The sequence below is a fragment of the Vombatus ursinus genome, unplaced genomic scaffold, assembly GCF_900497805.2.
Source record: "Vombatus ursinus unplaced genomic scaffold, bare-nosed wombat genome assembly UNPS02014932.1, whole genome shotgun sequence".
NCBI classification, from domain to species: domain Eukaryota; kingdom Metazoa; phylum Chordata; class Mammalia; order Diprotodontia; family Vombatidae; genus Vombatus; species Vombatus ursinus.
The window spans coordinates 15,405,947-15,421,311 of NW_020954710.1; the positions used below are offsets into that span (position 1 = coordinate 15,405,947).

At 46.2% G+C, this 15,365-nt stretch overlaps 1 protein-coding gene across 3 annotated transcripts in view; it reads left to right on the forward strand.

Moving 5' to 3' along the window:
- The window catches only part of LOC114029550 (multiple epidermal growth factor-like domains protein 6), a 381,178-nt gene that overhangs the window by 37,955 nt on the left and 327,858 nt on the right, over window positions 1–15,365 (forward strand). For all 3 annotated transcript variants that reach the window (XM_027844042.1, XM_027844044.1, XM_027844043.1), the window contains exon 3: window positions 11,506–11,615. In XM_027844042.1, coding sequence (XP_027699843.1) covers window positions 11,506–11,615 — 110 coding nt within the window. The remainder of the gene's footprint in view (window positions 1–11,505; window positions 11,616–15,365) is intronic.

A 15,365-nucleotide genomic window follows, 5' to 3' on the forward strand; every position in this document is an offset into this window, starting at 1 on the left:
TTCATCTGCCTGGGCCTCAGTGTCCCCATCTGTGAAATATGGGCACCGGACGAGATGCCTCTGAGGTCGCTTCTCCCTCCAGAGCTAAGATCCTGTGATTCCGTGATGTAGTGTCCAGGGTGAAGAAGGTACTGGTCCTGTGCCGTCATTCCCTGGTTAGGCCGCCTCTGGAGTGGTCCGTTCAGCCTTGGGCCCCGCATTTTAGGAAGGATAGAGTCAAACTGGCCTGTTTCCAGAAAAGCCATGTGAAAATAGAAAAGCATTCAAAGGTTGGAGAACTGGAGGTATTACAGAGTCATGGATAGAATGCTGGGCTTGGAGTTAGGAAGACCTGTGTTCAAATCCTATGCTAGACATTTATCCTTAGTCACTGTGCTTCAGTTTCCTTATCTGAAAAGACAAGAGACTGGACTCGATGGTTATTAAGGCCCCTTTCAGTCCTCATTCTGTGATCTAACCCTACATAATTACCCTTTGTTGAGTATGTCGTAGAGGAGATGCCTGTTGGGGTGTGGGTTGGACCAGACTCCTCTGATATCCCTTGAAAGCTGAGCTTCTCTATATCAGTTATTTCGAGTTCAATTGCCTAACCACAAAGATCTGAGTTTCAGGAAGAACTGGGGTAGACAGTAGTTCTGTAGCTAAACATGAATAGCATAGCATCATGGGTGTAGACCTGGAAAGGACTGAATTCATCTATTCCAATGCCTTCATTTTACAGATGAAGAAACTGAGGCAGACTTGCCTCAGTGACTTGCCCAGTCACATAGCTAATAAGTATCTGAGGCTCCGGCCTTCCTTCCAGTCCAACATTCTATCTACGATTCCACAATGCCTCCAGCCTGTTTTCATGGCTCTAATTGTAAGGGAATTTTTTCTTGGATATTGGGGGATAACAGCCAGCCGTTTTAATTCCATTGCAAGCCCAGCATTCGTTTCTGTCTTCTCTTTTTGCTAATCCTGCTTTCATTCATTCATTTGTTCATTTCATTGTTGGTTGACTCTCCCCCCCATTTGGGGGAGCCTTAGAACTTGGATGTTGGGGGGAGAAGAACCCAGGGAATGAACAGCTCCCTCAGTTTCTTCTGCAAAGTGGCTGTGCCTAGATTAGAGTCTCCAGGGGTTATTTTTCCTCGGGCTGCCTAAGTTCACCAGAAGTTGAGTCTGTCTTGACTTTTAGTAACCGAACTCCAAGGAATGTGTGGAGCAGCATAGCCCTCCCCTGAAACAAGATCCCCCACATCCTCTGCGGGACTCACGGGGCATTCGCCGTTGGAATACCTTCAATGCCCATAGCTAAGATCCGAGACAACACCCACCCCTAGGTCTTTTCTGCCAATCTGCTTCCATTCCTGCAGCGGGAGGCTCCCAGATCACAGCTGACAAGAGAACTAGGAAGGGCAGCCCCAGGATGGAGACATTGCCTGGGGTTCCAGTCCAACCTGTCCTTTTGCAGATGAGGCAATGGATACCAGATCACCCAATCAACAAGAAATTATTAAGCACTTAGTATGTGTCAGGCATTGTGCTAAGTGGTAAGGCTACAAAAAAAAAAAGCCACTCCCTGCCCTCAAGGAACTTACATTCTAATGGGAGGAGCAATAGGTGTCTCAGTAGGTATATATACATATACATATATATACACACACACATATATATGGATAAAGCATACAGAATAAATGGAAAGGACATAACAGCTACATGGACCTGGGAGAGGCCTCTTGCAGCATTTGAGCTGAATATTTGTTTTTTAATATAAATTTTTTTATTTTGAACTTAAATACAAAATAAGAAAAGAAAAAAATAATATTGTCTTGTACATAGCAGAAGATAGAAGATTCAATATAAAACAATAAATTTCTGTTTCAAGTAAGCCTGTATGGTAAATACTACTCATTGTATTTGAGCTGTCCATCTTTTCCATTTGAGTGAATCTTGAGGCAAGCCGGGGATTTTAAAAGGTGGAGGTGAGCAGGGAGAGTGTTCTGGGCATGGAGGGCAGTCAGAGCATTGGCACTGAAATGGGTGACGATGGGCTATGTGTGAGGGGCAGCAAGCGCATCACTGTAGCTAGAATCTAGTGTGCATGGAGGGCGCTAATGTCTAAGAAGCCTGGAAATGTGCCCAGGGTCACCGAGGCGGTGCTAAGTGGCAGCGGCAGGATTCTAACCCAAGTCCTCGAATTCCAGCCCTCTTTCTATTGCCCCATGCTAGAGCCCTGCCGGTCGGTCCTCTTCAGGAAGAAACTTGGGCCTTTCCTCAGAGAGGCCGGACATGATGCTGGGTGTCCAAGAACTCAGGACACTGGGTGCACGCCCCATCCCTGCCTCTCAAGAATTAATTTGGGTCAGAGAAGTTGCTCTCACCAGCACTTCCCACCTGGCAGGGCTCTGACCCAGGGTCTTAGGGGCATTCAGTTTAGAGCCAGAAGAGGCATTAGAAAGGTCATATGGTGTAGTGGGTGGAGCATTAGTTAGACCTGCAGTTGGGCTGATTCAGGTTCAGATCCCTTCTTTAGACACTTACTTGGGCAGCTAAGTGGCACAGTGGATAGAGCCAGGCCTGGAGTTCAAATCTGGTTTCAGGCACTAGTTGTGTAACCCTGAGCATGTCACTTAACCCTGTTTGCCTCAGTTTCCTCATCTGCAAAATGAGCTGGAGAAGGAAATGGCAAGCCACTCCAGCATCTCTGCCAAGAAAACCCCAAATGGGATCACAAAGAGTCAGACACAACTGAACAACAAATTCTATGTGAACCTGGGCAAATCACTTAAAATCTCTGAGCCTTGCCTTTTCTGTCTATAAAATGAGGCTAGTACCTACCTCACAAGGCTATTGTGAGGATCAAGACATAATCTACATGAGGTGTTCTGCAAACCTTAAGGCTCGGCCATGATTTTAATCTTGATTCCAACACAGCAGACATATATACATGTGCTTAGAAACTACAGTTCACCCTTTTTCTTGACCCTAGAGTCATTGGTTAACTCTCCCCTCTTTCTCCTTGAGGGCTTTCTGCCCTGCATGAGAATGATGGGGCCCGGAGGGCACAACAGGCTGACTGGGTATGGGTGAGGAGTCTGGGTACTGGTCAGGGGGTTGAGGAGATGGTGTCACCACAGAGACACTCAAGGAAATGGTACGATACATGGAAAGATCATTGCATTGAGAGTCAGAGAACCTGGGTTCTAATTCTGGTCCTGATGCGTATCACCATCTGTGCGACCCTCATCTGTGTAATGAGGATTTTGGACTGGATATCTTCTGAGGTCTCCTCCCACTCTGACTTGATAAGCCTGCGAATCCCAGGAGCGTAGAATCCTAGAAGCCTCAAGTTGGACCGGAATTCAGGAGTAGCTGGTCCAGTCACCTGAAGGGTGTCTTTAGGTGTTTGGAGGGCTGTCCTTTGGGACAGGGATTAGATCCAGTCCCCTTGTCGGTAGAGGGCAAGGCTAAGAAAAGTGTGCAGAAGATAGATAGACAGACAGAGACAGAGAGACAGACGTAAGTTTGATGTCAGGAAAAAGCTTCCCAACACTGAGATCTGGCCAAAAGTGGATCGGGCTGCCTGGTGGGTAAGGAAAGGGCTTGATGTGAGGTTGAATGGCAGAAGTGCTATTTAAACCCAGGCTTCCTGACTCCAAGTTCATTGTTTTGTTTTCATTGCAACATACTCCTGGTGCTCAAATCCCTACATGCTCTCAGAGAACCAGGCAGTTTGAGCAGATGTGACCCAGGCAAGGCAGACAGGTCCCAGCCTGTGAATGGGTGGCAGGCACTGGGCATCTCTACAGGGCTCCCAGTCCTGGCATCTGCTTTTGACCCCTTGTCTTGAAACTATCCATCTCAGGTTGGCTCAGGAAAGCTCAAGACTCAGCACACATCTGGGGCTTTCCCACTTCACGAGGACCAAGGCTAGATGTTGGCTCTCAGTGAAAGAATAGGGTTGGTGCTGCCAGGAAGCTCTGATGGGTGCCAACAGGGGCGACCGTGAGGTGTCCTATTGCTTCCCCACGTGGAAATGAAACCAGTTTATTCCTTCTGCAGTTTTAAAGCATTTTGTGTGGCTAGAGAGGTCAAGGTAAGGGTGGCCTCCAGAGAGAGATGTTTCTGTGGGCTGAGATGGTCACCAAGGGTCTCCAAAGTCGCACGTAGCTCTGGTCATGCAATCGGGAAAAGCGAGCATAAATATTTGCGGTGGAAAGGACCCGATCCTTGTAACTGCCAAATGTTTGTAGCTGCTGTGTCAGTTGCATTCTGGGCCAGTGCTTTCATGTCCTGCCAAAGTGGCATTTTTAAAACCCTTTTCAAAGTTTTTCTGTTTACTCTTGCACGGCTGTGCATGCACACACACACTTCCAGGAAAGAGACTCACCAGCGACTCATTGATTTATTTATTTGTTTGTTGGTTCACCATCCTGTGGTAAGGGACTGTGGCTCTTCTGTCCTATCCCCTCCTGGGGTTTGGAATTCTTGCCTGTTAAGGGGACTCGTGATTCCCATAGGTGGTCACTCCCTAGCTGAGCCCAAAGCAACTGTCCCCTTGGCTTCCTTTCCTTAGGAAGTTGGGGAGGGTGGTGGGTTGTGTACTTGTTTTACTGTTTTGTTACCTGGAGACATGCTGTTCGGGAAACACAGTCCCGGGCAGACGAGGACGGACGTGTGCAATCGCTCCCAGGACTATAGCTCCCGGCCCTTTTATCAGACAAGTAAGGACTCCTGGAAACGTCTGGCTATTGACTGGAGTGCTTTGTTTATTGAGGTTGACAATAGCTCTTCTACCAATTGAAAAGGCCTCCTTGGTCTTGAGGCGCCCTGAGTTTCAGTGGTAGCACACAGAGGTCATTCCCATTCTCTCTCTCTCTGCCTCTCTCTCTCTCCCCCACTTTTGTCTTCCTTCTCCTCTTCACCTCTCTTCCCCCTCCTTTCTGTTTGTCTCTTTCTTCAAATACAACCGTGTAACTCCACACAGACACACAGACACACACACACACACACACACACACACACAAAGAGTATACCTTGTTATTTGAGTAAGTCAGTTATATCTTCAACACTTTTGGATTGGGCACCAAGTATGTTCCCGGCTTTGTATTTGATGCCTACACAACCTTGACAATACTTCAAGGCCCTATGACTTCATGGGTAACAGTATGCCCTTGGAGGTAATATATTAGACAAATTCATCACAGCCACATCATGTAACCCGTGCTTCCAAAATAATTGGTACTACAATATACCCAAGAAATATTCATCCAGCCTTTCAGTCAATAAATAGTATTTATTAAGGGGTGGCAATGTACCACACTATGGTAGGTGCTGAGGATACAAAGACAGAAAGGAGACAGCCTGTCCCCCTCAAGGGCTTGCATTCTATCAGCCAAATGTGCATATACTTAAATATATGCAAATGAAATTTTTTTATTTTTGTTTTTTTTTGCATGAAGACTTGAAATGAGGAAAGATCTCACTACTTATTGCCTACCGCAGGCTAGGCTTTTTTTGGAAAACTCTAATTGTTGGGAAGTTTTTTGTTTTTAAGACATTAAGCCCAAATTCTCTCCTTTGCCACCTCCTTTGCTTGCTCCTGGTTCTTTTCTTTGTGACTCAGAACAGCATAGATAATCCCTCCACCAACCCTTCATATACTAGAAGACTGTTATCCTGCCCCTCCTTTATCTTCCCCTACTGGGTAAACATCCCCCAATCCTTCATACTACAGACACAGAGGCTCAGTTGTTGATGTGGGGAACTGATCTGATCAGATGAAAGCACTGCTTGAAAAGAGCTGATTGGAGGAAAAGAGAATCCTCTACCATGCTCTCTAGTGCCATCTAGTGCTGGAGAGAAGAGAAACGCTTCAAGGCTTGCCTACATTGCTCTTTATTTCCTTCTATGGATTTCATCTTAAAGCCTATAGAGATCAAAACCTGGATAGCTTTGTAGATCCCATGATTAAAGGGACCTGCTTTTCAGTGAAAGAAGGTCATACTGCCTCAAGGACAGACCTACATAGGTCTGATGCCCTGGGGTTAGGGAGGCTGTTATTCAAAAGAACTTAACTATGCTTCACAGGCTCAAGAGTAGCAGAGAAGTGACTTTGGCCAGTAGAAGAGAAGACAGGCTCAGAAGAGAAGTAATCTCACCTAGCAGGTGATGGATAGTACACTGTGCCTTAACGACATCACCAGCATCCAGGCCTGTTGTCCAGAGTTGCCTTGGACATATAGAATTCTCTCCTCATATGTTTTGTGCTCACTCTCCACCCATAGATGCAATGGGTGGGAGATTGTGGCCCAAGTTTATGGGTGGACAGTCGTACTTTGAATATTATTCCTTTTACCTTCTACTTAGTAAATGTTATGTTGTGATTATTCTTGCTTTTCCCTCCTTGTTTAGTAAATGTTTCATGTTTCAATTAATGGTATCATTGTGACTAATTTGTATAAACAGAAAGTACACCGATGGGGGCTCAGGAGCTATAGCTATGAGGATAGATGTACCTTTCTCCATGCTCGAGGGTTATGCCTAGAACCCTGAGGGTGAGTTGTAGCAGCGTGGTAATTGTGGCTAGCCTCTCCTTTGGAAAAACCCTACCAGACCTGTTGGTATTAGTGCAGGTAAGAGAGAGAGATAGATACAGATATAGAAAGACAAAAAAAATGGAACAGTCTTGGCCCTCAGGAGTTTACATTCTGTTGGGGAAGACAAGGTGTACATATATAAGTATTTTTTGGTCTGGAACCATGATTCCTTCTATGTAGCTCTTTACCAGAAGTGTCAAACTTGTTGCCTAAAAGTCCCCAACCAGATTAACTATAACTGGAAAATGCTTAGCAAAAATAAATAAAAATATAGTGCAATATAGATAATGTTATTTTGTGGTTTTCTAAGTCAATATGTAGACTTCAGGGATCTGTTTCTTTTGAAATTGACACTACTTGTCTATACCAGTGCTGATTTGCAATTTGCAGTTACAAGAGAGTTAAAAGAATTGCCTAGACACTAAGAGGTTAAGTGACTTGTCTAGAGTCACATAGCTAATATGTATCAGAGACAGGACTTGAACCCAGGTCTTTCCTACAGTTTTCCTGATTACAAGATCGACTCTCTATGCACCACTCCAATCTTTTCTATGGAACTATATACAAAATAAATACTGTACAAGGTCATTTTGGAAGGAGGCATTAACATTTGGAGGCAGGTGTATAAGTGGGACTCAGGAAAGGCTTTGCGTAGATGATACTGTCTGGTTGAAGCTTTTATGGAACTTGGGGTTCTCCAAGGCAACCATTGCTTGAATGGGTGACATTCTGTGTACAGATGTTGGAGAAGGTGTTTGGAATAACAAAGACTCTAGTCTTGTTGGACCATAATAGTGCGGGAAGGAGATTAAGGAATAATGAAGGTGGACGTGGAGTTAGGGGCCAGTTTTCGAAGGCTCTAAATTTAACCCATGAAATGTTGTTTCATTTGGCAATTTTAGATAATTGACTGAATGGGTAGCTCCTTTCCCAGAGACCCTTGTATAGGTGGAAGAAGGAGGACTCAACCCCAAAAGTCTTCCTTTCAAATGAATGAATAGTCCTGGGCAAGGCTCTGGGGTGGCCTGGTTTCGGAAGTGTCTGGCACTATTCCAAAGGAAGTTAGACGTCATTGGGGTGAGTGCCAACCTCATGAAACAGCTTCCCCCCCCCCCCAGTATTCCACAGGTAGGATTTTATGACCTAAAATTGCATCTCCAGTGGGCCACCCCACTCTGCTTGGCACAGGGGCAAATGCTCATGGGGACTGGCTGCTGTCCTCCCCTAAGCTTCCATTCTGAGGCAGCATAGTCTTACCACTGGGGACTGTTGGAACAATCTGAGATCTCCAAGTACCCCCAGGACAATTGATTATGGGCATTCTGGCAGAGTGAAAAGGGTCCTGGATTTGGCATGGGGTGACCTGGGTTCAAATACCAGCCCTTCAGACCAATGTGAATTTGGTAAAGTCACTTCCTTTCCCTGTGTTCAAGAAAATGAGGAAATGGGACTTGATGATGTCCATGGTGTCTTAGGTGATTTCCAAGGTCCTTCTGACTTTTCCATTCTACAAATCCAGTGATCTTTGGGACCAAGAGTCCCATGGTCTCTTCTGGGAAAGGATCCTACAAAAGGAAAATCCTTTAAGGAAGGCCAGGTGGTACAGAACAGTGGGGAAAGCATTGGATTTGGAGTGGGGAGGACCTCCCTTAGAATCCTAGCTCTGTGTGACCTTGGGCAATTCTCTTTACATGTCCTCATCTGTAGAATCATGGGGTTGAGCTCAATGATTTCTAAGGTTCCCCTCCAGCCCTAAATCTATATTCTATGCTCAAGCTGGAAAATAGGATCTGATGATGCTGGTGATTTCTTTGAGAGTGTGCCAGTCTAATTGAAACAAATGCCCACTGTGCCAAGCTCCCAGGCTGAGTTTCCATGTTTTCCAGGGGGTATTACACAGAAGCTGACTTTGCAACCTTTGCTGGGGGAGCTTCCTCCACCCCACTCAAGGGAAGACCTCTCTAATCCTTGGAGAGATGTGGTTACCCCTATTTCCCTCTGAGCCTTCTGCCCTTACACTATAGTTGAAGTTGCCTTGGGGGCTCTCAGCATGTTCCTTGCTTAGGAACATATGAGAATATGAGAAAAGAGACTGAGGCAGAAGAACATGAGAAAGTGGAGACAGAGATAGACAGAGGATGATTTTCTGAAGATTTTCTTTCCAGTCAGACCTAGCCCGCCTTCTCCTCCATTCTCCAGGGTCTCTTGACTCTTGTCACATCCTAGCTGTGCAGTTTTAATGAGAGGGGAAGTGGTTCCTTGAACTCATGGGTCGTCAGCAGAACACAGGCTCATGGAAACCTCAAAGAAAGGGTTTATGAAGGAAATATTTTCTGGGGGCAGGGAGCTGATGGATGGGCTGTGGAGAGGGATTTTTCCGGAGCTGTTTGGGAGATGTGGGGAGGGTTGTGTAGGGATAACTGGGATTGACCATACGGGGGGCAAAGCAAATCTTAGGGAACATGTGGCTGTCAATGAAGCTTGGCTTTTGACTTTCCAAATTCAAGCTTCCCTCATCTTTCCTACAAGAATGGAAACTGTAGTGTAGAAAAGTAGCAACGAAGCTGGCCTGGAGTCACTCTTTTACCCTTGGAAATCACAAGGATTGGAATCTTTGGCAGGAAGGATGATGATTTAGCCCACCCCTCCGCCTCCCAACTGAAGTGCCCCCTCCCTGTTGTAGACCCAGAGACAGTGCGGCCCACCCAGTCCTTGGAGGGAACGTCCTCTGGCTTCCTTCAGCTGCTTATCCTCTGTTCCTTCAAAGACCAGCTCATCACCCCCCATCCCTGAGGTCTTCTGTGACCACACAAACCATATCGATTCCCTCACTTTCTGAACTCTAACAGCATGGGGGAGTCGTAGAATCCCAGAACTTCCCATTCTAAAGGGGCCTTAGCACAGAGCAGAGAATGCCAGAGCTGGGAGGGACCTTAGAACATGGAATGTCAGACCTGGGAGGGACCTCAGAACAGAGAATTTCAGAGCTGGGATGGGCTTTAGAACAGGGGATGTCAGAGCTGGGAGGAATCAGGACAGAGAATATCAGAGCTGGGAAGGATTTTAGAACATGGAATGTCAGAGCTGGGAGGGGCTTTAGGACAGGGAATGTCAGAGTTGGGAGGACACCTTAGGGACAGAATGTCAGAAGTGGGAGAGATATTAGAAAAGATCATTTGAAAGCTGGGAGGAGCCTTAAAACATGAAATGTCTGAGAAGGGAAAAGCCTTAGATCAGATAATGTCAGAGCTGGGAGGGATCTTAGAACATAGAATGTCAGAGCTGGGAGGGATCTTAGGACATAGAATGTCATAACTGAGAGGGGCTTTAGAACAGGGAATGTCAGAGCTGGGAGGAAACTTTGAACATGGAATGAGAGTTGTCAAGGCCCTGAGAGCATAGAATGTCAGACCCCACCCTCTTCTTCTTGGTAGGTACTATCATTATCCCCGTTTTACTACTAAGGAAATCCAGGCCCGGAGAAATGAAGTCGGTTTCCTAGGATCTTACAGCTTGGAAAGGTGAGAGCCAGGACTTCATCCCAGGTCTTCTGACCACCAGTCCAGTGCTCTTTTCACGCCACACTGCTCCTCTAATCCATTCATTGTCTGGGCTCTGGCATTCAGTGGTTGCTTTTATTATTTCTCTTGTCGTTTCATATGTGTTAGTTTTGTCTCCCCAGATGAATCCTAAGTTCCCCAAAGGCCAGCATTGTGTCTCCTAGGTTTTCTTTATCCCCCCACAAGTCTGCAGACAGCTAGGTGTTCAATAAAGAGCTTGGGTAATTCTGTTTGAAAGCCTATCTTAATGAAGCCCCTGGTGGTTGGTTCTTTGGTGGAGGCTGTCCAGAGAGGATGAGGTAGGTTTAGCTCCCATCTTTGGGAACTTTTAAATCTAAGGCAGGTACGCAGACCCAGACAGAGGAAGCCCTGACTGTAGGCTAGGGCCTTGTTCAATCCAGGATGCTGGAGCCGCTGTGGGGCCCAGATGGCAAGGCTTCCTTTCATAGGTCTCTCAAACCATGCGTCTTAGAGGTGGCCAGTTCTGGGAGCACAGGACCGTAGATTTAGAGCCAGAAGGACTTCTAGTAGCCATCTGGTCCAACAGCAACAAAACAGAATGGGAGAGTGACGTATCAGACCCTCAGAAGCAAACCCACAAGAGTCCAGCCTTTTTGTAAGACAAATAAGCAAAAAGCCAAAAATCAAACCTCCAACACCAGGAAGCAAACCCCAGATCTAAGTAAATAATAAATTCTGAGTGGGCCAGATGGATTTCAGAGTAGAATAAAAAAAAAATATAATAATGCCCAATGGATCATCTAGGTCAGAGCTGGGGAACCTGTGGTCTTAAGGCATGCAGCCTGGCTCATCATGGAAAGAGTACTGGATTTGGAGTTCAAATGACCCGGAGTTCAAATCCTGATTCTGCCACTCACTAGCTGTGTGATCCTAGGCATGTCCCTTAATGGATCTGGGCCTCAAATTGTTCAACAGTAAAGTGAAGGAGTTAAATTAAGTGAGTTCTAAGTAACCTCTTAGCATTAAATCTCCCATTCTATGATGCTGAGGACATGACGTAGAGGGGTGATGTCTTGTCCGAGGTCACAGAAGAGAAGTAAAGGGCAGAGCTGGGACTCATCAGAGATTCAGAACTGGAAAGGATCTTGTAGCCATGGAGTCTGGCCCTTTTACTTTACAGATGAGGAAACTGAGGCCTGGAGAGGTTAAGAGACTTGCCCAGGGTCACGCATCTAGTAAGCGTCTGAGGCAGAATTCAAACTTGAGACTTTTTGATGCCAATTCTGGTGGTTTATCTACCCTCCTGCCTCTTTGCCCTCTGAGTCCAGCTATCCTATGCAAGGTAATAATTTCCTTCCTCTCTCCCTAATTAACTTTCCCCCCCTGCTTCTTTTTTTCAGGACTGCTTATTACACAGACTATCGACAGGTATACAGCATGGAGTACCAGACCGTCTACAAGTGCTGCCCAGGATGGTACCAGCTCAGTAATGACAAGGGCTGCCTCTACCGTAAGTCCCCTGGCCCCTGCTGCCCGCCCTGAGATCTGGCTCATATTACCCCTCCCCCATTCTCCATCCTGCCCCACCACCCCCTCCACCTTGCAGCTGTAGCAGACACTATTAATCTCTGTCTCATAAAAGGGAGTTTCTAATGGGGGGAAAACATTCTCTCCAGACATGGTCAGATATTTTTTTTTCCCTGGGCTTTATAGAACTTCCTCACTCCAACATGAAAAGGTTTCCAGGGTCTGTTCACTCGCCGACTCGGTTTGCCAAAAACTATTAAAAATAAAATAATAAAACACAGGAGTAAAAGAAAAAAAACTCATAAATTCCCCAAACACCCGTCACTGGCAGAAGCTGTGGAAAGACTAAGCTGGGCCGTGATCAGAGCTGTCACCATGTAGAACATGACTTGTTGGCCGTGAAGGGAGGGTCTCGGCCGACAGGATTCCATCTGGGCCAACAGGCTTGCTCATTCCTCTTTTTCCTCACTCTCTTCACGTCCTTCAGATGGCCCCAAGACTCTGGCCTCTCTGACCTGGGTAAACTTGGGCTGGAAGCAGTCCCCAACCCATCACAGTGGTTACTACCTTGGTCTTGTACCTAGGACCCAGGTCTCCAGTTGGTTCTTGTAGTTTGCTCCCTGTTTCCCACAAGTAACCCTTGTTACATAGGACAGTACAACCTTAGAGTTTGGGCGGCAGCAGACAGGGGGCCAAGATGCTGCCATTTTACTCCATGAGAAGAAAAATGTTCCAAAGGTCCTCCCTTGATTTTCTTGGGCTCAGTTTTTCAGAGAGGTTACTGCAGGGAGCCTTAAGTATGGGTCCCCCATAAGGCAGTGCAGTGGGGTGGTAAAGAATGCTGGATTTGGAGTGGAGGATAATCCCGATTCTGCCATTTAAGATTGGTGTGACCTTAGGATGGAAAGGAGGAAGTCAGGAAACAAGTATACATTAAGCACTTACTAAGCACAGGAGGAAGCAAGTATTAAGTGCCTACTATGTGCCAGGAACTCTGCTCAGCATTTTACAAATATTATATCATCTGATCTTTACAGCAACCCTGGGAGGTAGGTGCTCCTCACTTTACAGTTGAGGGAACTGAGGCAGATAGAGATTTGTCTGTTGTTCTGAGTCCCATAGACTAGTAAGTATATAAAGCCAGATTTTCCTGATTCCAGGCCCCGAACTCTATCCACTGTGAAACCTAGCTGCTTCCTTAGGAAGGGACCTTAAAGGTCATCTCTTTCTGACTCCTTCATTGTTAGAGGAAGAAGCAACTGGTTGGCTTAGTGGATAGAACACTGGGCTCATCTTCATGAGTTCAAATCTGGCTTCAGACACTTGCTAGCTGTGTGACCCTGGGCAAGTCACTTAACCTGTTTGCCTCAGTTTCCTCACCTGTAAAATGAGCTGGAGAAGGAAATGGCAAACCACTCCAGTATCAGGAAGAGTTGGACAAGACTGAACAACGGAAATGCTCTAGGCTCTGTGCTAAGCACTGGGGACAAAAAAAAAGACAAAAGATAATCCATGCCCTCCAGGTGCTTACAATTGAATTGGAGAGACAACAAGCAAACAAATATTATATAGATAAGCTAGTATAGGATAAATAGAAAATAATTAACAGACGGAAGACAATAGACTTAAGAAAGATTGGGAAAGGCTTCCTGGAGGAGGTGGGGCTCTAGCTGGGACTTGAAGGGGGCCAGGGAGGCCAGGAGATAGAGATGAGGAGTGAGAGCAGTCCAGGCCTGGGAACAGCCAGTGAAAGTACCCAGAGCTGAGTGTCTTTCTTGTGCCAGGAACAGCTAGGAGGCCATGAGAGGTAGAAGGCAGGCGCCATCATTTCTGATTAATGTAGGATCCCTTTCTGGTTATGGATGTATGTGGTATGTATTTGAGTCTACTCTTGCCCTTGGACAATTACCCCCAAAATGCATGTCTCTTCTTCTCCCCATCTCCCTTCAAGTTCTGTGGGCATATGCCCATTATTTCCAGGTTAACACTGTAATTTAGGACTTCAGTGCTACCAGCAGTGAATGCATGCATTCATTGCTTATCTGGTTATGGCAGATAAAGCTGTACAGACTCCTGCCCAACGGGAATTTGTTGTCTCCACCTGGTCCTGCTTCAGGATTTCCTTCTCCTTGGCCTCCTGGAATCTTCCTTCTGCGATTGACGACTGTATTTAAAACAACCTCAATGTTAACAGGGACCTCAGAGGCCTTTTAGACTAATTCCCATCTCAAACATGAGTCCCTTCTAGGATATCCTGACCAGTGGTCATTAGGCTTCCTACCAAAGACCCTCAGTGATGGAATCAATATGCATTTATTAAGTGTCTGCTGTGTGCCAGGCATTGTGCTAGAGAAAGATAAAAGAGAAACAGTTCCTGTTCTTGAGGAGCTGACATTCTGTTAGTGAGATAACATATGGACACTAAAGTACATGCAAAATACATTTGCGGTGATTTTTGATGGGGAAGCGCTAGCCATGGGATGGGTCAGGAAAGGCCGCATGGAGGAGCTGTGATTTGAAAGAAGCTAGCTTTTCTGAGAGGCAGAGGTGAGGAGGGAGGGCATTCCAGGCATGGGGGCAGTTGGTGTAGAGACTCGGAGATGAAATGTTGGGTGTGAGGAAGAGCAAGCAGGACAGTCTAGCTAGACTTTAGCATGTAAGAAAGGGCATTAAGTCAGGTGGGAAAGGAAGGTTGGACTCAGTTATGAGGGTATTAAATGCCAAATAGAAGTTAAAAAAAATCTTTGAGGTAACAGAGAACTGTCAGTTTATTGAGCAGGGGAATGATGCGGTCAGACCTATGCTTGGTGGAGCGCCATTGTGGCCCCTGAGGGGAGGATGGATTGGAAATAGGAAGATACCAGGCAGGGAGATCCATTAGGAGGTCAGTGTAGCAGTCCAGGTGAAAGGTGGGAAGAGGAGAGATGAGGCAGGTGTGAGAGATGTTGTGCTATGGGGAGGCTGGGGAAGAGGGAGGAGCCTCACTCACCCATGGAAAACTCCCAACCTCTCATTCCATTTTTGGGCCCCTCTGATTGTTAGGGAGTTCTTCCTGGGAGTGAACTTCCCTTCCACCCTTTGCTCATGCTTCTGCCCTCTGGGGCCAAGCGCAAAGCTAATCCCTCTTCCACAAGGTAGCCTTTAGCTGTCATGCCCCTCTTGCGTTTTCTCTTCTCCAAGCTGACCATCCTCACCTGCTACAATTGGTCCTTATGTAGCACCAGGACCCTTCCCCATCTCTGAGTATTCTCCAGTTTGCCAATGACTTTCTTAAAATCTGGTACCTGGAACTGAACACAGCTATCATCTGACTGGGGCAGAGGACGCATGTACTATCATCTCTCTCCTTTTGGACACTATGTCGCTTTTAATGCAACCTCAGACCCATGGAGTTTTTTGGCCGCCATCTTGTATTCTTGACTTGTGTTGAGCTGGCCGCTACAACCTGCATAGCCAAACCTCCCCTGTGTTGTCCTTTAAAGTTGGGGAGACAGTTTGGTCCAATGGAAAGAGTGTTGGCTTTAGAGTGAAAAGACCTGGCTCTGCCCCTTACTATTTGTGTGACCTCAGGTGAGTCACTTAATCCCTGAGCCTCAGTTTATTTATCTGTAAGATGAGAGGTTTGGGCTAGATGGCCTCTCAGGTCCTCTTCTGGCTTTAAACTTATGAAGCTATTTTTTTAATTTAAAAAATCTTTATTTTCACATTGCCTTCATTTCCAAATGCATCCCTT